Source organism: Ictidomys tridecemlineatus, chromosome 11, assembly GCF_052094955.1.
Source record: "Ictidomys tridecemlineatus isolate mIctTri1 chromosome 11, mIctTri1.hap1, whole genome shotgun sequence".
Taxonomy (NCBI): Eukaryota; Metazoa; Chordata; class Mammalia; order Rodentia; family Sciuridae; genus Ictidomys; species Ictidomys tridecemlineatus.
This window is the reverse complement of record NC_135487.1, coordinates 3,455,972-3,481,311: the sequence shown is the minus strand read 5'-3', so window position 1 is coordinate 3,481,311 and position 25,340 is coordinate 3,455,972. Positions and strand designations below refer to the sequence as shown.

At 57.7% G+C, this 25,340-nt stretch overlaps 1 protein-coding gene across 3 annotated transcripts in view; it reads left to right on the top strand.

Moving 5' to 3' along the window:
• Positions 1 to 25,340, top strand: part of Acot7 (acyl-CoA thioesterase 7) — an 85,099-nt gene that overhangs the window by 50,799 nt on the left and 8,960 nt on the right. For all 3 annotated transcript variants that reach the window (XM_078025124.1, XM_005334722.5, XM_040287845.2), the window contains exons 7-8: positions 10,664 to 10,780; positions 20,959 to 21,143. In XM_078025124.1, coding sequence (XP_077881250.1) covers positions 10,664 to 10,780; positions 20,959 to 21,143 — 302 coding nt within the window. The remainder of the gene's footprint in view (positions 1 to 10,663; positions 10,781 to 20,958; positions 21,144 to 25,340) is intronic.

The following is a 25,340-nucleotide window of genomic DNA, read 5'->3' as shown; positions in this document are numbered from 1 at the left end:
GCAGCCCACGGGCCCCTTGGCCTCTCTCCATCTCCTCGCCTGCCCATTCCTCTCCTGACCTCTGAAGCTTTGTGCGGAGGCCTGCCTGGAATCGCCGTCTGCCACAGTCAGACTTACCCACCTGGGCCTGGTTCCTTTCTGTGAGGGAGCTCTGGGGTGGGGAAGAGGGTGGAGACGGGGTCTCGCTGCATTGCTAAGCTCTAACCCTAGGCCCAAGTGATCCTCTTGTCCCAGCCCAAGTGCCAGGAACTGTGTGACCCCTAGGGCCACAGAGCGCCTCGGGTTGCTGATTCCCAAGGTGAAACCTGCGAAGCCTGAGCAGCCAACAAGAAGCAGCACCTAGAAACTGGGAGGCCCTCTTCCAGGCACTGGTCCAGGAGGAATTAAGAGCTGGACTTAGAGCGTCCTGAAAACAAGGACATCTGGGAAGATGGCTGAGATGTTCCCAGAGGAAAAGTGGGAGGCTTTGAGCCTGTGTTACTTAAAAGGAAAAATTAAAAATACCCAAGTGTTGGAACTGGGAAGATAAAAAAAAAATCCACCCACAGAAGGGACGAGGGAGGACAGGCCTGAGAGGCTGCCTTTCCACCTCATCTTGCCAGTCCAGGTCCCCGCTGTCCCAGCACCCTGGCCTGTGCTGGGTGCCCACCTCTTCCACGCCGTCTTGGCTGGGGGTGTGCACCCTGCCAGCCATGAAGCCACCCCTGGGGCTCCCCTCCCTGCAGCAGCCCTGCTGGTATCCAGTGCAGAAGGTGGGTGTGAGGTCTCTGGCTCCAAAAAGGGATTCTGCCTGCATTTCTGAGCTCAGGACCCAGGCCATTTAGATCACGCCTGTGTCTCCAGCCGAGAGCTACCCAGTGGGCCCTGGATCGGGAGAGTAGATGAGGACACTCCCAGTGTAAGAGGAATCTCTGACCAGCCCCTGGGTCATTACAGAATGTGGTGCTGGCTTAAGGCCACAGCATTTATGGGCAGAAGACACCCCAGCTCTGCCGGCAGGCAGTACCCATGTCCTGGGATCCTGCACTCCCAGGTGGTCTTGCTGACTCACGGGGCTCCTGGCTCTGCAGCTAACTTGCTTTTACAAGAGTGACGGGACAGTGACTGTCACAAAGCTTTTCGTCATCCAGGCCTGTGGAGCTCCATTTATGGAACTGTCCTTGATCTACACTGACCAGCAGGGCCCCTGCCCAGGTGGACAAAGCCCCTGAAGGGCAGCAGCGGGAGGTCAGTCTGCTTTTCCCTGGTAGGATGGGTCAGATGCTTCCTTTCAGGGTCACTTCTGAACACTTCCAACAGCCAGAGCCAGGGGCAGATGCAGAGCCTGTGTTCACAGTCCCCACCTCTAGACCTCCCCGCCTCCCCTTTTGCCCACTGTGGCACTTCAGTCCCCTACCCTTCCTGTCGGAGTCCAGCTCCAACAGGGGGTCTCAGGAGACGAAAGGATGGTGAGGAGTCGGCGAAAGGGGGGTGGAGAAACAATACAGACACCAAAGTGAAGGTGCTGATCCCAATCTTTACTTGTGAAGTTGATCATATACACTTTTCATTTTGGCAGGCTCACAGTACTTTGTGGTTACAAAACAGGAATCATTATTCAAAGAAACAAAATATTACGTAGCTACAATTAGAATAGAAGAATGTATCTTGGCTTATGCATAAGCAAGCATTTGTACTTTCAGTTCGCGTTTTGCTTTGAGCTGTTTCTGCTTAGTTAACTTTTAATAATAGTTAGAAATGTCCCAACTATTGGCCTATACCTTGACTATTCTTTCTTGACTTATTGACTGGAACCGGTGCCATGGTTACAGCAAGTGGTTAACTTGTTATTAATTTTAATCAAACAAGAGTAAGAGCACAAACCATTGTACACAGGAACAAGAACAAGTTGCCCAGTACTAAGCACTAATCTGTCTTCTTAACATTAATTTTTCTTCTCTAGATTTTAATTTCTCAAAAACTTCCTTGACAGGAATACAGGGAGTTCTTCATTAGACATTAACAATTTACGCTCCACAGCTGAATCATTGCATTTAGAGCAAACAGATCTATTCTTTAGAAGTAGTTGCATTAATTGGGAAAGTCATGTTTTTTCCTTCATACTTAATGGTCATATGAGAAGTCGCAACTATACTTATTAAAGGAATACAAAAACAAACCAGCCCATTTCCAGAAACATACTGTGCTCCTCCAGAGGACGGACGCCTTGTGCCATCCACCTCAGTAGGGCCTTGCCATTGCCTGAGTCAGGGGAGGGGCGCAGCACCTTCCCTCCACTTCCCACCTGCTTCATCCTCCCCCACCCTCCCCTCCTCCCTGGCCACATGCTCCAGCCCTAGCCTCTTCCCGGACTCCAGTGGCCTCCTCAGGGCCTACCTGATGTGATGATGGACACGGAGCTCCTAGGGCCCCGGTCCTTGCCCCCAGCGGTGATAGTCGCCGTCTTCGTTGGCATGTGGACAGTGCTCCTGCAGACGTCCCTGGCTTGGCTCTGACGTGAGACTCTCCTTCTCGCCTCTCCATCTGCTTTGGCCCCACTTTACGACAGGCTGGAATCTGAGCTCTTACCTCACGCCCCGGTGCCTCCTGGTCCAGACCACAACCCGCACTGTGCTCTTGCTGGTCACCGCCTCTCCCCTGTTTGGAAGTCTCAACAGGGTGGCCTGCACTACCTTTCACGTGGAAGGAGCCACACTCAGCTCCAGACCCTGCAGTCAGAGCCACAAGCCCTTCATGGGCCATTTTTGCTCTCACACCCTCGTGAGCCTGCCTGGGATAACCCTCCACCATTCCTGGGTTCACCCCGTCGCATGCCTGGGCACAGAGACCTGTGGACTTTGCCTGCCTGTGACCTCTGCCCCTGGTGCAACCCTAGACCTCTACATAACGGTCTCATTTCCTTCAGAATTGAAGAAGAGAAGGGGTCTGAAATCTCCTGACGCTCTAAGATAGACTGACCCTCCCCACGTCCCAGCACACAGCGCAGAATGGACGCCCACATGGATGGGGCTTCTGTCACTTTCACTGCTGTGTCCCACTTAGAGCAGGACCTGGTGTGGACCGAATGACTGAACTAGGACGGGAGAGGACTGTAACCTATGACAGCCCTGCCGGTCAGCCCCCCAGAGGAGTGTGCCCACTGTGCCCAGCCTGGTGCAGCCCAGAGTCTCAGTGGAGAAGGTGCAGACAGCCCAGTGTGGCAGGAGGAGGCTTTCCCTCAACAAACCATCCAGCTAGTGTCCAGACAGAAGGTGCCTGGGGTCCTGAGGCAGGAGTTCCCAGACTGGAACCTGAGGTAGGGAGCAGCCAGCCCCAAGAAAGAGGGCAGCTGGTAGTGCCAGGTACAGGAGCCTGGTGGCCCAGGCAGAGATGGCAGACGCATGCAGGATAAGCCTCCTGCTGAGAAACTGCTGTGCCCAGGACTCGGACTGAGGGGCAATTGCCTGGACAGGAAGTGCCTTTCCTGGAAATGAGGATGGGCACCAACACTTCCAGTTTTGTGCCCTCCTTGACCTGGAGGCCCTGCATGGACGATGATGTGCAGGCCTTGCTGGGGAGAAGGCAGGAGGTGGTGCTGGCCTGCTGTCAGTTCTGTGTCTTCTGGTCTGGGAAGTCCAGAGGCGACTGGCAGCGCTTCTCCAGGTTCCCACGGAGCCTTGGCTTTTGAAAATATCCTCCTCTCACTGGAGCTCCAAAGAGCAGCTTCTGGGCCATCCAGAAAGGACGGAGGTGTGACCCACCAGACCTGGGCCTGAGGCTCCCTCCCTGCAGCTCCCTGCGGCCAGCAGGCACGTCCTCCTGTGCAGTTGTGGCACAGACCTGCCTCCAGAGAGGCAGAGCCAGGGTCCAGGCCAGGCCTGTAGCCAGCAGGGCCTTCCAGTGCTGTTCATTGGCCATTGTCCACTCCTTGGCCATGTTCCTTAGGGACTGTGGCAAGTGTCCTCTAATAATATGTCCTGTACAGCATGGCCAGCACATTATTCTGAAACATTAGCTTTGCCCCACCCAGTCCAGACTCCTGGAAGGAAATTGGCACCCCACCCAAATGGTTCCTGGCCTTTGGAGAAGTGCCCTTGCTGTCTCTAGGCTGAGGCTGGGGCCTTCTGCTGGCCAGTCCTTCCCAGGGCTGGGTGTGTGACTCGGCATAACCTCCCCCACCTGTCGCCTGGGCCTCCAGCTGCTCTCTGCTGCCTTGCCGTGACCTCCTTGGGCTCCCTGATGCAGCACGGTGGCAGGCCAGGGGTGCAGAGCGCCTGGCAGCCCTTGGCCCTGTGACCCCTGGGCAGGTGGGAACACTGTTCACCTCCACTGAGGACTCTGCCAGCGTCCCCACCTCTGACATTTTGGTACTGTCTTCACGAACTCTTCATCTTTACTATGCTGGCTTTAATTGCCCAAAGTAGTTTTTATTAATGAACTTAATTAAGATTCTTGTGCCAGGACTTACTTGGTCCCAGTTCTGACACGCCGGTGGTAGGACCCAGGGGAAGCAGGGCTGTCTGGGAGTGCTCGCTCACCTGGGTCTTTTAATAACCCTTGTCATCACCACAGGGTGGGATGTGTCAGTAAGATGAAGTTACTATCGTTTCTTAATATAGGAGGCCGGCCCCACGCTCCGCCAGTCGGGATTAAATATAGAAATGGGGGCATCTCAGTCCCCGCCCACTGAGCAGGCGCCAGCTCCGGGCTCCGGGCTGCTGGCTGCTGCTGGGGTTGTAAGCAGCCTGGCCCAGCCAGCCAGCAGGCCTCGGGGAGATAAAGTGAAAACTCTATTTTTAAGCCAGTCAGCATGTTGTCAATACTTAAAACAAAACAAAAACCTGTAAGCAGCTAAATGTTAGATGCAAAAATATCTCTGGTGCCCAGCGTTCATGTGCCTGTGGTGCCCAAGCACGTCTGGCTTGTTCCCTTCCCCGAGTTCCTGAAGCGATGCAGTCTCCAAGGACAGCAGGTCTACAATTTTGTTGTCGTCTTTTAAATTACAAATCGTGGGAAATAAGGACAGCCACCACAGACTGTGGTTTGCCAGAGTTACTTCTCAGTGTTGAAAGCAGTCGTGCCTGAGTGGGAGCAAAGTGACGGGGCCCTCAGCGGCCCTGGAAAGGAGCACTGGGGGGGAACGGCTCTGGGCGCTGGCGCTAGTGGGGTGGTGCCTCCTCTGTCTCCAGGGGACAAGCCGTAGCATATCCTGTGGGTCACATCAAGTAAGAGGTGTTCCCTTACAGACGTGTCCTGAGGGGACAAGACAGTGGCTCTGTGAGGACCTCCTCTCCCTGCATGGCCCTTGACCTCCTCATCCTCTCAGTGATGGGCGGCGGACAGTTGGACCCAGGTGCAGGGTGCCAGCGTTGTTGGCCGTTGTGCAGAGGGGAGAGGGGCGTGTGCTCGGTATGTGATTGTCCTCAGCTGCTGCCCAGGGCTCCAGAGCTCCACACCTGTCCTTCCTTTTTCTCACAGACTCGGGGGCTCTGCAGGAGCCCGGGCAGGTTCTGGGGAGGTCTCTGCTCAGGCAGGTTCTGCTTTTCGCTCTGGTCTCGCTACTTGTGCCTGACTCTGCAGGGCCGGCTCCCCGCCTGTGTAAAGCCGAGTGTGTTTCTTAGGTGGTCTCTTTCCCAGGTCGTCTTTCTGCCTAGTGAACCCTAGAATTTACCTGCCATCACTTCTGCCCATTGAGCCTACCTTGGCCTCCTGGGGAATGCCCATTAGCTGAAGTGGACAGATTTTGTCCATCCAAGAGTCCCTGGAAGCCCAGAGCTCTCTGCCTGCTGCCCAGCCTGTTGCCTGTGAGGCAGACCCAATTTGAAGATTCCTCATCTGGCAGAATGGGGACATCTCACTGTCCTGGTCACCCACCTGCTTCCTGGAGTCAAGCCCCAGGTTTGGGGTGTAACCTGATGATAGAAGTACACAGCGGGAGTGTGCCCAGGGCCCCAGAGCTGGGCCGTAGGATTCCACGACCTCAGCCCCCGTCTTAACCTTTCCCATCTTCAGTCTGACGGTTGTCTCGGGTGCCCGCTGATCTCAGTCCTCTTCACTGGTCCCGGCTCAGATGCGTGTGCTGGCAGTTAGGGTTGGGAGGGGCTGTCTCTGAATGTCTGACACACAGGCGCCGTGGGTCTCTGACACCCATCTAGCCCCACTGCTTCAGGTTTCTGTGGTTTGGATGAGTGCCCTGTTGGCCTACCTGTGACTGCTTGTTGGACCAAGCTGGTGCCAGGTTTGGAGCCCCTGCCTGGCTCCCGAAGGGGCTGGCTGGGCTGGCTGAGTGGTCGTCTCTGTGCCCGTTCTTGATGCAGTGCGCTGCCTCCCTTCCAAGCCATCTTGGCTGCTGTGCCTCGGATCCTGTGAAAAGCAGAGCCCCGTGGGACCTATACCAGCAAGGTGGCATTTCGGACAGTCGGGTAAAGCCACCGGAGGGAGCGGATGTCAGCACTTTGCGTTTTATTCTTCTGTTGTTAGTTCTGCTTTCCCAGATGCACAAGCAAGGGGCGGCCGTAGGTGCTCTCTGAGTTCGATCCCCACACGCTCCCTTTCCTTCTTGGTTTTCCACTAAGCCCTTCTGATTTGGTGAGCATACCCGGTGCCCAGCATGAGTGCCGTGGGCCACGACCCGCCACCCAAGTACACATCCTGATCTTGCCGTCTCCCCACCTCTCGCCATGATCTTGGGTTCTCCTTTCCATACTTTTCTGAAAACTCCACTCTGGACTGAGTCTTATGGCCCAGGCTGAGTCTTACGGCAGTGTAGCCATTCCTCCTGTGCCCTTGGGAGGCCCTGGACCCGCCCCCAGCCATAAGACTGGCCACGAGATTCCCTGTGTCTTTACATCCTGTCTGTGATATGGAGAAGATGCTGGCTTGTGGGACGTGGCTTCCAGCAAGTTTGCTGAGAGGACCCTGCAGGGGACCAGACCCATGGGGTCTGTCAGTGGGCACCGCCACCTTCTGGCTCCTTAGGCTGACCCTCTGCCTCTCGCCCACCACACCAGCCACACTGCCCTGGCTGCCCGCGCTCAGCTCCTGGTCCTGTCACCGTCACGCTGTGCTGGCTGTCTGCGCTTCTTGCCGTGTTTTGGGTGCCTGATGGGCACTTGCTGGGTGTGGATGATGGCTGCCAAGGACCTTGCCTGTGTTGCGGCCTCTGCAGGAATGCCTCCGCGCCCCGCCCTGCCATGAGCCCCTGCAGCAGGGCCACTCATCCTGTAGGCTCCCCCACCCCAAACTGTATAAATAAGTGTATGTGAGCACACGCATGAATACACATACTCAAGCCACAGCCCAGAGGTGGCAGTGTGGTCCGGGGGCTGCCTCATGCCCTGTTTGGCAGCTGGCCAGTGAGGTGACAGACCTGTGGACCTCCAGGCCCACATGAGCCCAGGGCATGGGTTTGTCTTGGATTCCTGCAAGTCCTGGAGCAGGGTCTTGGCTAGACAGGCCTTCTCCAAGTCTGGGCTGGCTGCACCCTTCTCAGATCCCTTGCCAGGGGAAGAAAAATCAGGAGAGTCTCCCAGTGGATCAGACAGGGCAATGAATGTCTGTTACCATGGCAACAACCCAGAGCTGCTCCTCACAGGCCTGGTAAGGGACAGGCAGTTCTCAGACCTGATCCCTGATTTCAGACCTGGACCTACATGTGGCCTTGGACCTCACTGTTGGTTTGGTCCATGCCGGTGAGCAGAGCTTCGCTGTCCATCTGAAGAGGTACACCGGCCTGCTCCACCCGCCGCTGCCTCGCTCTTTCTGTGGCTCCGTGGCTTCCGTGAGGAGTCCCATTCCCTCTGGAGCATTTCAGAGCCACCCACAATATTATCATCACACCCTCCCAGATAAGTTCTCAAGTCCCTAGCATCCAGTGGCCACTCTGTGTCGGCTCCCCTGTTGCTCAGGTATGTGTGTATATATATATATTTTCTCTTCTTGGTTGCCTAGAGTCAGAGACCAGACCAGACAGGGCACTGCATTGACTGCTATGCCTCCTAAAGAAGAGGGGGACCCTCATTATGTCACAGGGGACCTGTAGCAGGAGCCAAGCCCCGGGAGCCTTGGCCAGCCACTTGCCCACTTTCTAGCATCACCTGCTGGCCATACAGGCATCCGAGTCTGCAGTGTGTACCGTAAATGGGAGCCAGGCTTCCCGGGGTGGGATGGAGTCTGGGTTTTGTCTGTGGGTTTTTAGAAATCAGTCTGGGGCTGGGGATGTGGCTCAAGCGGTAGCGCGCTCGCCTGGCATGCGTGCGGCCCGGGTTCTATCCTCAGCACCACATACAAAGATGTTGTGTCTACTGAAAACTAAAAAATAAATATTAAAATTCTTTAAAAAAAAAAATAGAAATCAGTCTGTATCCTAAAACAGGTATGCACAGGGCTTCCTCAAATTCCTGTTAGCTGCTGCATTGACCAGTGTCACTTTGATGCTTTTGTAGGTCAGAATGGCTGAACATAGGCAGCTCCACCTTGTTCGACTGAAAGGCGTGGTTTGATTTTTACAAGTGAAACGTGTGTGGTACGGGGGTCGTGCTAGGGAGTAAGAACCGGGTGGAGGGGCTGGTATGTAGTGACCTGTCAATGAAGGGGGTGCAACCCAAGCCAGCATCTGCGGCCTGAGGTTCAAAGGCACTGTGCCCTCACCGAGTTCTGCCTGCGGGCCTGCCTCATTTTATACGGCAGCTCTGTCAAGACAGAACTTGATCCTGTACGGTTCAGCCCTCAGCATTAGCAAGCTGTTGTTTCCAGGATGTTCCCAGAGGTGTGCTTCTGCAACCCTGGCTGGAGCACTCCCCCATCCAAAATGCTGGTGGCGGACGTTTCAGACCTTCTCTGAGTTTGGGATATTTGTCTCTGCATAATGAGGCATCTTGGGGATAGGACCCAAAACTCAGGGGAGATTCACTTGTTTCTTACACAGTTTACACACAGGGCCAGAAGGTAACTTCAAACAGGGTTTTGTCAAGAAGTGTTTTTGTGTAAACATGAAATAATCGTGCGAGTTTATGAGGTGTGGCTGGTGAGTGGCTACACGGTACCATGGTGGTGATCAGGGTAATTAGCACCCCGCCTCTTTAATGTCCATCTTTGTGTTGCAAACCTTCGAACTCCTCCCAAGTTCTGTGTAGAATATACACTACGTTTCTGTGGGCTCCGGTCACTGCTGCACTGGGCAGCCCAGGACTTCCTCCCTGGGAGCCGTGCTCTGGCACCGACTCCCTCTGCCCCCACCCCACCCAGCCTCTCATGGCAGATTCTCTGTTCTCTGCTGCTATGAACCAACATTTCAGCTTTCATGGGTGAGAACGAGTGCTGTTTGTCTTTGTGCCCGGCCATTGTCCTCCAAGTTGCTGCACAAGGCAGGATTTTGTTCTTAGCGGCTGGATGTTATTCTGTTGTGTGGATGCCACGTCCTCTGTCCTCTGTCCCATGTCTCACTTGATTCCCCCTCATGGCTCTTCAGATAGCGCTGCATTAAGCCCAGGGATGCAGGGTCTGGTGGGCTGACTGGTCCCTTTGGATACCCACCCACTGCGGGTGGTGGTTTCACAGGTGGTGGTTTCGTTTGGTTTGGTTTGCGTAGCGTGTTCCATGGTGGGTGGAACTAATTGACATCTCATCTTGTAACATTTTGAGTAATTTTGTGCATGAAACAAAAGTTTCATGGTGTAAAATTTTCCTCATCAGTGCTCGAAGTTTTGGGTTTTGGAGCCTGTCAGATTTTAGGTTTTTGGATTAGGAAACCTGTTCAACCTGTTCGGTCTGTTTTGAAACATTTTCATCACCCCAGAAAAGAAACTCTGTACCTTCAGGGTGCACCCCACCTCCCGGACCCCTCCTGGGGACCCACCAGTCTGCCTGCCTCTCCATGTTTTCCTCTTCTGGAAAGTTCACATGGATGTGGTCATCCGTGCCCAGCGCTGTCACTCGGTTAGGTTTGATGGTGTGTCCACCTTATGGCCTGGACCTGTCGGGTGGGTGACAAGCCGCCCTTGTTAACGCACTCATTAGGTGGTGGACATGGACACACAGTGGTTTCCAGCTTTTGGCTGTGAGGTCAGATGCTCTGTGAAATCCATGCAGATTTCTGTTCTCTTGGGTGCTTCTACACTTGGTGGGGAGTTGCTAGGTCCCTGTTTCCTTTAAGGAGTTCCAGCAGCCGCACTTCACTTCCCACTGAGGTCTCTGCGTCTCGCCAGCTTGTTCTTACCTGACTCTGGATCGTGTAATGAAGCTTTCCTGGCAGGATGAGATGTGTCTGGAGGAGAGGGAGAGGGCTGTCATTCTGTCGGTGGCCTAGAGTGGCAGCCAGGGTCATTTTCAAAAGCTCTTGAAAGCCGATCAGGTGCATGCCTCTGATCCCAGTGACTCAGGAGGCTGAGGCAGAAAGATTGCAAGTTGAAGGCCAGCCTCAGCAACGTAATAAGGCCCTGGTTCAAAAAAAAAAAAATGGAGAGGTAGCTCAGTGGCAGAATGCTCCTGAGCTCAATCACCAGTGTTTTTTTAAAAAACAAAAACAAAACAGCAGCACCTGGAGAAGCAGGTTTAAAACAGAGCAGTAGCAGGCCACCTGCGACCGTCCCTGTGCCTCCTGCTGGGGGGTGGTGGGAGGGGTCAGACACCATGTGCAATGGTCCGCTCTCCGCGTCTCATCTGCCATGTGCCCTTCTCCGCGCAGGAGTCACCATGAAGCTCATGGACGAGGTGGCTGGGATTGTTGCTGCACGCCACTGCAAGACCAACATAGTCACTGCCTCCGTGGACGCCATCAATTTTCACGACAAGATCCGGAAAGGTAACAGAACTCTTCTGATGAAGCTGGGGTGGGGGGAGCAGCCCTTGGGGCTAGCTTAGTGTTTACACCTGATGTCTTTCCATGTGCCACCAGAAACAGGAGGGCCATGCTCCATGCTCTGGCCTTGGGGATGCATCTGTGAGGCTAGTGTTGACCCATTTGATATTTCAACCTGGTAAAATCTAAAATTCACATATGGTGGAGGCCTTTATCCTCCCAGAGACCAGCATGAATACATCTTCCAGTGCCCCTCCAACAGAGCACCGTGGCCCTGACTGTTGCCACCAGACCTTGTGGCAGGTGTGTTGCACTGTGAGAGGAATGAGTCCTCTGTGATCCAGGCAGCAGCAGGGTTACTTCAGGGACCCACAGGTGTCGCTGCCTTGGCCAGGGGTTTTTCCCAGTGACGTGTCTCCCACCGGGAATGGGGCCTGCCGCCTGTATAGGAGGCCGGACCTCTGCAGCTGTAGAGCACAGAGCCTGCCTCAGGTTATTGATCCTTTGTGGACACAGCACCCGACAGTTTCTGTCTGTGACCTGTGACCTGTGACCTGAGATGAGCTGCAGCCGGAAAGCAGACCTGCTGTGCCAGCTGCGGTGGCCAGATCTGTCCCTAGAGCCTGGAGTTAGTTCTGCAGGCAGCGTGCTGTCAGGAGCACCCTGAGATTTGGAGGGTCCAGGGCTGTCCCCTGCCGTAATCATGAGCATGGAGGATAGACGGTCTCTGGCCTAGCGCCCCTGGGTCTGGCAGATTCTCTTCAGAGCTGATAGGTATTTGCCACAAGTGTCATTTTTAGAATTGGCCCAAACAAGTGGGTCTCGTCAGCTTCAGCTCGTCCTCTGGGGCTGTGCATGTCTCATGCTGGCAGCGTTGTGCCCAGTGGTGGCATGAACCAAGGGAAAGCAAGAATCCCACCGCAGCGTGACATCACGCCACACTCTTCCTAGAACTCCTGCCTGGGTGACTTGCTATGATGAGGGCCACATTGTTAAACCAGTCTCAAAATGCACAGAGGAGAATGTGCTTACGTCCTTTGGGATTCGCTGTGTTCACTGGTCCCCGAGTGTCTTGGAGAACCACAAGGATTCTCCCAGCCAGCAGCCTGGTGGGTTTTGTTTGGTGAGCATCTGCCCGAGGCACGGGTGAGCCGTGCAGCTCCAGCCCCTAGGATGGACACTCAGCCACTGAGGGTCGAGGGAGCCATTGGAAAGGCCCCAGGCTGCTGCTTGGCTGCTCACAGCCAGGAGTGGCTGGACAGGAGCTGTGCAGGTTCCTGGCCAGGAGGACTTGCCCTGCAACCGGAGCAGGCCGTCTCGGGGTCACTTCTGGTAGGAGTCGGGCAGCCTGGACAAACTCCTTTCTAAAAGTTGCCTTCAGCTGGAACCCAGAGAAGCTGCGAGGGACGAGGGGGCCGTGGTATTCGGCAATGGTGGCTGGTCTGGTTGCACTCATGAGGAGCCACGCCCACTGGCTGGCACAGCGCTTGCTCCCTGCCCAGCCTACCCTGCATGCTGCCTCAGCCTTGGACTTGGGCCATGCGGCCTTCTGGCCTGGGGACCCCTGAGAGAAGCACTGGGCTCCTGGGCGTGGCAGAGTTGCTTCTTCTTGGGGGACGTCCTGTTTTGATTGTGAAGGGTTGGGGCCAGGCTGAAATAGTGGTTATGGAGTCTGGCCTACTTCCCAGCCAGTGTCCTCGAGGCCTATAGACACTGTCACATCCAGTCTGTCGTGTTCCAGAGGAGCGTCCCCTGTGAGGTCGTGGGCGCACTTCCTTCTGCAAGGACCCGGGGCGTTTCTGGGGAGCCAAGGCTGCTGCAGGCAGGTGGCATGGGGCACTGCCACTCAAGGCCAGCGTCTCCCCCCTCGTTCTGCTCCTTTGCTGGGCTATGTGGAGTGGGCCTGGTGAGTCCCTGCTGCCTCTGGGTTCCTGAGGACACAGTCACAGTGTGTCAGACACGATGGGGCGGGAGGGGTGATGTGCCATCAGTTTTTCTCTGATGTAGCTCTGTCAGGGCCCCCTTAAGTCCTGGAGACTGTAGCACCTCCCAGGAGCTGCTGTCCCTGCCCAGGGCCTCCCTCTTGCCATGGCTTTGGCTCTGACATGGAGGAGGCCCCAGGGCCACCTCCCCGGCAGAGTTGACACACATGTCACTGCACAGATGAGGCAGTGTCAGCAGCCACTGGTGGCTCCGGAACCTGCCTGGGAGGTGTGCAGGGCACCTGGTGGGTTTTGTACCTCAGAGTGGCTTGGTCTCTGGGGCCTTGCAACAGAATGACAAACCCAGGAGACTTCGGGCCACCTTCCCTCCAAAGGCTGTGGGGAGGGTTCCCACCTGCCGCGTCAGCTCCCAGGGCTCCAGGGCCCCAGAGCCCCGGGTGTTGCGTGGCCTGTGGCCGCATCATCTAAACCCCTGCATTCCCAGTCACAGCTTCTCACAAGGAGTATCTCTTGTAAGGACACTCGGATGTGGGACCCCCACCCACCCCGGAGAATCCAGGAGGGTCTCATTCAAGTCAGACAGTAAGGCTCTGAGTTCTGGGTCGACGTGGGGCTGCCGACCCACTGTCAGGTCCCTTCCTCACAGACCTCGGCTCCTTCCAACTTCATGAAACCACCAGGTGGTTAGGACCTTCTGCACCGGGCCTTCTCCCACGCTCTCTGTCCACACGGGGTAGACGTCCAGCCTGGAGAAGGAGCTGCTCTGAGGGGCTCCCGTTTTGAGAAGCGCGGTCCTCAGCACTGTGGGGGAACCAGCCCTGGTGACTGGCCCCACGGAGGCCTCACGCGTTGGGGCCTGAAGTGCTGGTAGAGGGCCAGGTCTGTCCTCTGAGTGGCAGAGAGAACTGGTCAACATCAGAGAGGAGATGGACAATGGCCCCCAGGAAGCAAGGGTTTACAGTGTCGGGACTCGATCATGTGGACGGAGAAGCACATTCTTGCTGGGCATGGTGGTCATTCCTGAGAGTAAAGGTTAATCAGCAAAAGGATCGTTTTTCATGGGGAGGGGGGGTGGGGGACATCCAGGCAGATGGGACCTGCGGTGCCACGGGACTGTGGCTGCTGTCCACGGCCAGTGCCCGTCACAGTGGGTGATGTGCACGCCGCCTCGAATGTGTCCCCGGCCATATCCTACCCCTCACCCCAGCTGGGAAGGGAGCCCCCTGGAGGCTGACCTGCTGCAGGCCGCCTGCTTGCTTCAGGAACGGGTTTGTCCTCTTCCCTTTGCGAAGGTCCATGGGGCTGGTTCTCACTGGAGGCCCCTCCTTCACCAGCCTCTGGAGGTGGCCCCAGGGCCTCAGCCTCTGGCTCTGTCCATTCTCCATCTTCAAAACAGCCCTTCCTCCCGCCTCTTCCCGTCATCCAGCTCCTCCTCACTCTGCCCATCCTGTGTCCATCTTATAAGGACCCTGGGTTAGGACATCATGATCCAGGCACTCCCACCTCTAGGTCCTTCGCTCCCATCCTCAAAGTCCCTTTTGCAACATGAGGTCACACATGCACAGGGTCCAGGGAATAGAGGGTGGGTCACCTCCCGGGGGGTCATTATTCTGCCTTAGCAGATGGTGATGCCCGATTTGACCTTAGAAATCCGTCCGTCTCACCGCATCCTCACAGCTGCCCCAGGAGGCCGGAAGTCCTGGAGTTCCAGTTGGAAGGGCCGTGTGCTGAGCAAGGGCTCGCTGCACCCAGCTTACCCCACGAGCCAGGATGGCCCTTCCATGGCCATGCGTCTGCTGGTCACCCTGGCACTCGCAGGGTAGCACTGACTGTCTATACCCCTCACTCTTGTCTAGACCACAGAGGGCCACCCCTGTTACACCTTCAACCTGCCAGCCCACCTCAGCACTGCCATCATGGTCACTAGATGCCAGTGACCTGCTGCTTCTCAGCTCACAGCCTCCGTGGCCACCTGTGACACACACTTGCAGCCTGAGCCCCTCAGCCAGGCCTTCCAAGCCCACTAGGGCAGGCTGCCGCCTGCATGGCCAGCAGCTGGGGCACCTCTCCCGAGGCTCACAGGACAGCACAGAAGGCCTGGGGAGCTGCCAGCCCAGGAACACCACGCACCGAAGCCCCTGAGCTTACTCTCTCCTGGTCACTTGAGACATTGCAGTGCCCTGTGACTGAAGGTAAAGGGCTAAGGGGTCACCTTGAGTGGTGGTTTGGAAACATTAGGCAGGAAAACCTCAAGCTAAAGTTTTCTGGTGGAGAAGTGGTCTCCCAGACATTAGGACGGAAGCAGGAGGCTGCTGGAAGAGCGCTCAGGTGCTGTATGAGAAATACCAATATTAGTTTACCATTTCCATTGCTTTTCTTGAAAAAGCTCTTGAGGGTGCAAACACTGAGCTGCTCGTAAACTTTGAAACACTTGGCAACCTCTCGGGCTCCGTAGCAGCTCTGTTTCATTATTTTGCTTTCTTTCTTTTCCAAATCCTGGCATCTGCTGAAATCTGGCTGCTGCCATCCCGAGAGAGACAGCGTCTGTGGGGGAGTCAGGCTGGGGCACCTGCCAGCAGCCTCAGGGGCTGTGCCTCCCCAGGCGGGCTGGCAGCCATTTAAAACAGGAGCTGCATTTCACAGTTGGCCCGAGGACACACCCAGCTCTGCCCGTGGTACTCTATCGAGTGCTGGCACCTCCTACCCAGCATGCTGTTCTTCTCAAGGGGTCAAAGAAACTACCCAGGCCACAGAGCTCCCTGGTGCTTGGTGTCACCTGAGACCTGGCCACCCCCAGGCATCAGGGCTGCACAGGTGATGAGACACCCTGTCCCCGACGCCTGTGTTACACTGTGGAGAGGCCAGGCCAGCAGCATGTGGCTTTAGTTCCAGTTACTGGGGCCCCTGAGGCAGCAGGATCAATGAGCTCTGGAGGTTAAGGCCAGCCTGGCAACCGGCAAGACCCCGTTCTCAGAACCCAACAGCAAATGTTACTCCAGGACCTTCCTGAAATTATTTCCACTTAATTATAGTTATAATAAGTGGAAAAACAATGAACAAGATGGAGCTTGCCCCTTGAGCTTCCACCCAGATGTTTGTGTTTGTTCCCTGGGGCTGCTGTAACCGGGGACCAAAATCTTGGTGGCTTGAAAGAACAAAGATTTTCTACAGTTCTGGAGGTCAGAAGTCTAACGTGGGCCCACGGGCTGGAGTCGGGGTGTGGCAGGGCAGGTCCCTCTGTGGGCTCCAGGGGGAGAATCTGTTCCCCTAGTGTTTCCAGTTTTTAGAGGCACCAGTGTCCCTTGGCTGGTGGCCTGTCCGGCGTCTCCGGTCGCCCTTGCCCTCTCCCTCACTGTGTTCTGCTTGCACACCCTTCCGGCTAGGTCAGGCCAGCCTGGGGACACCAGGCGCAGCTCCCATCTGGGGGCATGTGGCTTAATCAAATTCTGCCATGTAGGGCCACTTTTCCTGGGGTTGAGGGTTGAGGTGGGCGTCTTTGGGGGCCATTGCTGTGCTGACCAGTCTTTCCTAGCTTTCCCTCTCCAGCGAGCGTGTCCGCCAGATGCTGGCAGAGAGCCCAGGAGCGAGAATGGCTCCTTAGCCCTTGGTGGCTTCCCTGGCTCTGTCCTGGGCCTCTTCAGCTGTGGATTTAGGTTCCGTGAGGTGTGGGATCAGCAACACTGGAGTAGAGGCCACAGACGTTCCTGGTTTATCCCAGCCTCCCCCTAGTGCTCGCTGGAACTTGGGCCTGGAGAGTGCTCTGGGGATCGGGGTCCCTGTGAGCAGAGCCAGACTCCCCCGTTGGTCCAGGCTCACGTGCCCTGCATGCTGAGCTGTGGCCCAGCTTGAGACTGCCCCTGGAGGCCCCCACAGATGCAGCCGGGCCCCAGTGTCCGTCTGGTGTGGCTGCTGATCTCCTGCGTGTTGTTCAAACTCCCCTGCAGACGCGACTGCCCTGGTGTTCATTTGGAGGGTGCTGGGAGCCTCCTCCTGCCAGTGTGTGTCTACCACACAAAGAACTCAGGGAGGGAGTGTTGAATGTCACTTGGTGCCACCTTGCTTCTGGCTTTGCACCTGCAGGCCCTGCGCAGGGCTCTGGGGCACAGTCTCCCCAAAGGGCCTGCTTTGCAGAGGGGCTTTTGGGCCCCACCTAAAAGTCACTCTTTTGGGCCGTATGGCATGAGGGTGGCCTCAGAGCAAGGATAGAACCACATGGGGTGACAGTGTCTCCTTTAAAACTGTGGAGGAAGTCACCCTCACCATGCTAGGGGCAATTGGGGAGCCCTTGATGAAGATTGTTGTCACTCATGTCCCTTGCACATGAGAGGCGGATGTGACCTCCCTCCAAGGATGCCATCCTTATGCCCATTTGCACACAGGAAGCATAGGCACAGTCCCTGGCAGTGGACAGACTTGGATTGGAACTACGGGCTCTCTGCAGCGGTGCCCAGGAGCCTGCCTGCTGGCCTCTTGTGGCAGTTTCTTTGTTCTAGTTCCACTTTCGAGGCTCAGAGAGCACCGGGCACCCTTCTCCAGCCCCCCTTCCCTGGGAAATGCTGCAATGCCAGCTTCAAAGAGTGCCCCCCAATCCCTGCGTCCATCTCTGGTGGGCCTCATGCCCAGTGCAGTGGGAATGATGTTCTCTGTGGAGCTGTCTCCCCACTACCCTTCTGCCTGCTCTTCTAAATAAACGGGTGCTCGTCCTTGGGTGTATTGGATGGTGGCCTGGTGGGAACGTCCTGGCAGTGCCTCTGCTCTGGGCGTCAGGACCCGGTGCCCACCTGCTATTCCTGGGGCCTGGAATGCTTTTGGCTGTCTCGTCCCGGCAGGGCCTGGCTTTGTCTGGGGTTTTGCTTTATGATTCTGAGATAGGCACATTGAAATGGACTCAAGTTCTTGCTTTCTCAGAGCGGCCTCCTGACACCAAGGTCACAGCAAGATGTAGACACCACTGGGACTGAAAGTGGCATATGAACTACCCTTGCTCCTGCCTGGGCCTTGAGGAAGGAAGCTGACCCCTTTGGGAGAGCCTTGCACATCCTGGCCTTCTTGCAGGGTGACCAGGTCTGCAGGCTGTGCTTACTGGATTGTGCCCTGGCCCTCTTAGTAGGCCAGCGTGCAAGCCATATGGACATGGTAGCCTTCAGCTTGCGATGGCTGCTAGCTGGTCTCCCTGGCCTCCATACGTAGTGATGGGGTCTGTGGACACCTGGTCATGATACAGCCGGCAGGCTGGACAGTCGAGGCTCTGACCCCCAAGAGGCATGATGGCTTGTGGTAGAGCAGTGGGGGGTCGGCAGGGGTGGAGCCACCTGGGCTGCCCTGTGGCAGGTGCTCACCACCGTCCAGACCCCCTTCAGGTGGTGGCCACCAGAGTCGGTGGCCCCTCAGGCAGACCAGAGAGCCTGGAGCGCTCCTCCTTGGGCAGGTGGGCATGGAGGCTGGCCTTTGACCCCATGGCCCTCCTGCTGTGCCTGCGGTCCCCAGCCCAGGCCCAGGGTGCGCCCCTGACCCTGAGCTGAGCTCTTCCTTTTCCTCCCTGGCTTGCCGTGGTACTGCAGGACTTCAGGTTCCTCCGAATGGAGCAGCTGGCCTGAGGCCCTGGGAGGATGTGGGGTAGTCAGGCAGCCTCAGTGGGGCCTGCACAGGCCACACTGCTTACACCACTATCAACACTGGGGTCGCCCTGGCTCCCCTCTTCAGGATGCCTCCATGGTGCTGCCAGAAACGCTTTCCTTGAACGTCAGCTTCCCACAACGATGTGGGCCACTCTGAACCCAGACTCACCCACTCCTGTTCACCCATTCTGGGCACTTGGGCATGGTGTGGAGCAAAGGGAGGCCCGGTTCTGGTGCCCTTTCCTCCTCCTGGGAGAGGCTGGTGGGTAGACAGGTGAGGGGTGGCAGGGCTCCAGCATTTAGGTTGAGTCTGTAAGGAAGTGACGGCTAGCGAGGCTTTGTGCTCCTGAGTGTGCCCAGGCTGGGGACTTGGAAGGCCCAGGAGAGCCAGCAGGGTGCTGGGTCCTGTGGACTGGGCATGTCCACATGTGAGGTGCCTTCTTTCCCAAGCCCTTGTGAGTCATGTACACCTGTGGGACACCCGCACTGCCTCATGGGGCTTCCAGGCTGGGAGGGACATGGACATCAGTCAAATGGACAAGCCAGCCAACATATGGGTCCAGACAGAACAGAAAGACTGTTCTAAAAAGTCTTAGAGAAGGGGTGCTTGCTGAGGCACAAAGGCTGAGCCAGGCGAGGGTGGGGTGGGGAGGGCATGTCCAGGGCCACAGGGAGGCCCCAGTGGCCAGAGGGTAGGAAGCGGGGATCAGGGTGGGGTATCTGGAGTTGAGCCCCATCCTGGGTGACCCCACCCACTGCGATGCACCTGGGTCTCTAGGGAGGTCTTGACCCTGCAGGGCCCAGAAGCACTGCGTCCTCTGCTGGCAGCTGGGTCTCAGGGTTCATCTGTCAACCTGGGTTTCAAGTTTTCTCAGCCTGTTGGTGACCAGAAGTCTCTTCAGACTGAAATGAACCGGGCAGTGGGACTGTGCTGCCGTAGGAGCTGGTGGGAGGGGCTTTCGTGCGCAGAGTCCACAGCCAGCGCTGAGGCCCTGGGAAGTGGCCCCTGCCACAGCGGTCTGTTGTGGGGTCCTTGGGCCTTGGGTGGAGTCCGTGCTGGCTTCATCTCCTGCAGGCGGGTCCCTGCCCTTTGGCCCCACCCTCTCATCTTACCTGTGGTCATTGGTGTGAGGGATGTTGGCCGGCACTTGGGGAGATGGCAGAGAGGCCACCTGGACTCCGGGATGACCCATTTAACTTCCCGGCCCCCTCTCTGAGAAACAGACAGGGCCATCCCCCCGGGATGTGTGTTGGGTGACCGCTGTGGGGTGCTCGCCTGGGACTGCATACTTCACAGCCACATCCTGCCCCCTGTTGCTGACCGTGTGGCTCCTTCCCTCTCTCCCAGAACTGGCCACATCCAGCATGAAGCACCCCCTGTAAGTATGGAGTTGAATGTGGCATGAAGTAGCCGGGGACTTTAACATAGATAGCCCATGCTGCCCCCACTGTCTCTCTCTCGGTCTCTAAACACTTCTTGTGGGCCTGTCTCAAAGGAGCCAGAACACTGGGCTCCATGGCCAGAACTGGTTCCTGAGGAGCAGGACCCAGTAGTCCACGTGGTCAGGGACTTCCTGGATCTGGCCCAGAAGGAGGCCATGCTGGGGTGTGTAGCGTGGCCACATCTGAGAAGCAGCAGCAGCCAGATGTAGCCCCTCCCCTTGAAGCCCCCACAGGTCAGTGCATCCTGTGGCCACAATGACCACAGGCCAGGCCCCAGGCCCGGCCCAGGGCTTCTTTCTTTTCCTCCCATAGGTACCCCGACAGACAGGTTCTCTTGTACCTGGAGAAGGTTCTCTTGTAACTGGAAAGCTGGGCTCTGTGAGACTCAGGGTCAGGTGGAAGGGCTGTGTCCAGGAGGGCAGGGGACACAAGAGAAGATCCCAGTCCCATGAGCCCAAGGGAATGGGAAGTGCAGGGTTGGCCTAGGGTTAGCCGGGTGAGGGGACCCCAGGGATAATGTTACAGGAACGGTGACTCTGGACTTGGTCCTGTCACAGACACTGCTGGAGCCTAGGGAGGGGCCTGGCAGGCAGCTCAGGGCTACAGAGGAAGGCTGCCTGCTGTCATGGGGCCACTGGCCTGGGGGGCCGAGCTGGAGCACAGAGGTGGCTCAGGAGGGGCCTACCTAGGACCACAGTGGCCTGAGGCCGTCCAGAACAAAGAAGCCAGGCTCTGGAAGGTTCTCCCGGTGCTCAGAGCCAGATGGTGGGGCAACAGTGTGGCCATGGGCACTCGGCATACACGGGGCACGCGCAGGCTGGCTGGATCTCACCCAGAATGGAGCCGCCCTCACGGGGAGCCTGGGGCAGCGTGGCCAAGGAGTGTGCCGGCAGCTCCAGCTCTTCCCCTCCGGCTGGGGGCCGATTGGGCGGCCACCAAGACCCCCAAGCACAGCAGTGAGGCCTGCTCCAGAGACAGATGACAAACGTGGGCTACTAATGGCGTGTCCTAATAGTTGTCACTTCCCTCTCGTAGTTGTTGCCACCCCTGTCGCCTAACCCTGTCTTTTAACTGTTTTAGTAACATGGTTTCTCCTGACCCTGCCCTGCCCGCCCCTGCCACCTCCCCCAGAGGAGGCCACGCTGTCCGCCTCCCTGACTCTGTCCGCGCTCCACAGGCTGCGTCATCACCATCTCCGGGCGCATGACCTTTACGAGCAATAAGTCCATGGAAATTGAGGTTCTGGTGGACGCCGACCCCGTGGTGGACAACTCCCAGAAACGCTACCGGGCAGCCAGTGCCTTCTTCACCTACGTGTCCCTGAGCCAGGAGGGCAAGTCGCTGCCTGTACCGCAGCTCGTGGTGAGTGTGTGTCCCTGGGGGCTGCCACGTCACACATCAGGTTGTGGGAAGGAAGGCCTTAGAAGCTGCAGGAAGTCCTTCGGGCCCTGCCCCGCAGGCTGTGGGATGGGCCTGGGCAGACACAGCAGACCCCTGGAGCAAGCTGGCAGTTTGGGGATGCAGGTCACCTGGGAGCACAGAGCCCAAGGGTCCCTGGCGTTGTTACCTGTGCTGGAGTGAGGATGAGGGCTCTCCCAGGGTGGTTCTGCCTGCACGTCCTGCCTGATACAGATCAAACCAGACCCCTGGCCGGCAGAGTGTGAGTCTAGACACCCAGGCCTTCCCCTGCCTCTGGCCCTCAGACTGGGTTCTGCCTTGGCACTCAGAGGTGGGTGCAAGGCCAGCAGGATTGTGTGCACCTGCACACATCCCCCTGGCCTCACCTACAGCTCAGCCCTAGTCACGTCCAGAGGTGCCAGGCACAGCAGGTTTGGCGTGGCCCAGAGGCAGCTTCTGCTGTGGGACTGGAGATGCCCTGCCCACACCCAGGGCAGCCTTCAGGCCAGTCCTGACTCCTGTGAATTAGGTCTCAGGCCTGTCACTAAGTGGACTGATCTGCAACCAAGAGGAAACCAGTTGGTGTTTCCTGCCAGTCTGAGCCCTGCTTCCCCTGCACCCCCCTCTGCTCCCAGTGTCCTGCAGGTGCTTGATGCTCCCCTGGGAGGAGGGTGTGGGCTGGGTAGACATGGGGCACTTGGGGTCCCGTTCTCTCCCAGGGGCCATGAGGAGGCTGGTTGCTTCTTCCTGTGACAGGAGGGCGTCTTGGCTGGTGGGCCCTGCCCTGGGGTAGCTCATGTGTTGGTTGAGGCTGCGTCCCCTCCACCCACCTCCTTCCAGAATGGCCAGGGCCTCACCTGCCCACGGGTCCCCACCTCCCGACTTCTCTCGCCTGAGGTTGGGTCTTAGGGGCTCTGGAGAGTCAGGCAGGTCACTCTGAGCCATTGCATCTCCCCGAGGTGCTGTGGGCAGAGTAAGGGTGGGGTGGGTGGTGATGGTGAACCTGAACGTGAAGGATGAGGACTCAGTGAATTGAAAGGAAGGAAAGCAAGAGGGAGGCCAGAGCCCTCCTAGGCAGGAGGCCCCCATGTAGCAGTATTGACCTGTGTCCTCCCAGTGGACCCCTTGAGGCCCAGCCCTGTGACCAGACCATTTGGGGCACCATGTGCCCTATGTGGGGCTTGTGAGGCAGGTCTGCTGTCAGCTGGGAAGTCCTCTGCTCACTGCCCCCTCTCCAGGCAGAGCCGCCACCCACACCCCATGGCACTTCTGCCAGGGGCTGCTGGATCTCCCCAGGGCCATCTTGCCAGAGCTGTTCTCCTGGTGTTTGTACTAAGACGGGGGGGGGGGTGCATCCCTGCCCTTCTCTCCACCCAGGAACCCAGCTCCAGAACCCATATCTGGTTCCCCCCCACCATGCTAGGCATTGACCCCAGGTTCTCTACCCCTGAGCTACATCCCCAGCTCTTTTTGAGACAGGGTCTCACTGATTTACTGAGGGCATACATTCCTGAGCGTGGCTGTGAACTTGTGATCCTCCTGCCTCAGCTTCCCGTGTTGGGGCTCGTGTGGGTGGGGAGCAGTGCCTGCTGCCTAGAGCCTAGTCAGGGCCTCAAGAATGACCAAGTGCGCAGCCTCAAGCATGTGCTTCCTGTGTTTCCTGCCCCCCACAGTTTCACCACTGTATAGGCCAAGAAAGGTGGGCGAGGACCCCACCGACCCTGGTTGCCTGCTGCTGCTCGCCTGCTCCTCCAAGGAGCCCTCCTCACCAGCGCTCACCCACTTGAAGGGCTCTAGCCTTGGAATATCTGGGCCTGATGGTGACGGGGTTCTGCAGAACTTACCCAAATGCGCATGTGCCCTGGGGGCACCAATGAGGCACGACAGTTTGCACCTTGAAAAGGCTTTGGTGCAAGTTGGCAGGGTGCTCTGGCCAGGCCTGCTGTGCCAGCCATCTGCAGGTGGTAAGGGACCCTGACCTGGGGGCCAGTACTGCTTCGGGCATGGGTGGTGCCTGCCCCTTGAGGCATGCATTCTCCTTCCCAGCCACCCGTCGAGTGCCCCCCATGGCCCCTCTTCTCTGGTTCTTGTGGAGACCAGCAATGTGGCCAGGAGGGGCTCTGGGAGAAGGACCTTGGTGTCCCGGGTTCCCCACCTGCTGTGGAGTCCACCCCTGAGTGGGGTCTCACATGGAGCCAGGTCTGTAGTTGGGGAGGCCTTTGGGGATGAACCTGTGACCTTCAGAAGCAGACCTGAGTGTCCTTTTCAGAAACCTGTCTGCGGGTCAGGGCGTAGGAGACGGCGGGTCCCAGAGAGGAGGTGCTGGGCTGGCAAGGGCTGCAGAGGGGTGAGGGGACCCCTGCATGAGTGGAGGGCGTGGTGGCATTGTCCCTAACTCTGGAGGCTGCACTGATGTCCTGCTCAGTGCAGGTGGCTTCAACAGTGCTGATAAAGACAGTCTGGAGGGGACGGCAGGGCAGACCCCCCAGAGGGGGACTTGGCACTTCTGCCCGGCCTCAGTGATGCTCACCTGGGGACCTCCGACGCCCAGGACCTCTGCACTCATGTGCTGCCCAGGGCTCCAGGCGTGTGCGAGCTGGTCCCCTCCCCTCCCGGCGCCTCCCCGCCCCCATGCTGGCTCCTTCAGCCTCCTGTCTATTTTTAGCTCCCTTCCCCAGGGCCCTGCTGACACAGGCGCAGCCTCTGTGCGCAGTTGTTTCTGGATGGGTGTTTGTTGGGAGCCTGCGTGCTGCGCCTCAGCAGCTGTCACTCGTGCTGGGGATCGGGCTGCTGGTCTGGATGCCAGTGCCCTCTGACCTTGGAGCAACGAGTGACCTGCAGTGGCTCAAGCCAGGAAGCAGGGCTCCATGGAGGGGCAGCTACAGCTGTAACCACCCAGACCCATGGACCAGAAGTGGGAAAATGGCCTGTGGAAGGGACAGCAGGGAAACCACCTCCTGCACCCAGCCCTGGCTTCCGGGCGCCCAGCACTAAGGTGGCCTGGTGCCTCCGATGGGTGGGTTTTTTCTGTGCAGGGTGTAAGAAGCATATTGAGTCTTCAGAGGAGAGGACCAAATTCTGTGTTGGGGCCAGAGGAGGCTCCTGATTCCTTGTGTGTGGGCAGCACATGCCACCAGTTCTTTGTTCCCGTGTACCCGTGTCTTCCAGAGAACTTGAGCATCCCAACCTCAGGAGGCAGAGTCCTTGCAAAGCAGATCTGGTGAGCTTATTCCCAGAAAGCCCAAAGCAGGAGGCTGTCAGCCAGCGCTGGTGGATACTCACCCCCAGCCTCACACACCTGTGAGCTGGGGGCAGAGGCAGGCAGGACCCAGACTTGGCTCAGTGGTCAACCTTGAGTTGACAGGAAGGTGTCCGGAGGTTAAGATGGGGTTAAGAGGCCTGGGATGCGGCTGTCCTCCCTGGAGCAGGGCTCTGGGCCAGCCCCACCACACTTGCAGCCTGCTGCACCTGCACATCCTCTCCACTGTCTTGCGCCCCACCCAGCAGCGCCTCAGTTTCCTGGGGCAGCACTGAGGGCAGCGATGGATTTATGGAGTGTCCACCACAAGGCTGGGGAGACTGTCTTAATGTGGCCGCTGTCGTCTTATCAAGGTGGTTCCCACTCAGCCAGCATGATGCTGTGGCCATTCCCTGCCTCTGGGGAAGGTGGGGATGGAGGAGGCGGACATGGAGAGCTGGGGCCTACACCAAGGGCCAGCTGCTGCATACGTTGCCGGTTGCATCCTATCCATGCGGCACATCTGGAGTCAGGGCAGATCTTCCCCTCGTGACAGGAGAACCATGAGGAGCATGGGGGTGACTGCCCTGGGCCTGCCAGGACCCTTGCTGATGTGGCTCTGGGAGCGGCCCTTCTCAGCCTGGGCCTGTGAGGAGGGTCTGAGATGTGGCCTTACGCTGCGCCACACCTACTCAGTGCAGGGCCCTGCGTCATCTTGAGGAGATCTCGGGAAACCACCTCAGGTTCAGGAACGTGGCTGTTTTGAGGCGGCTGCTGGGCCTGACCAGGGTGCTTGCTGGGCAGGTGTTTGCCCCATGGGCCTCCGCGACTCTCCATAGAGATCAGGTGCTTTTCTGCCCTGTAGTTGAGTCTTGTTGGGGCCTCAGCACAGATGGGGCTTCCGCTGGCCTCACCTCTGTCAC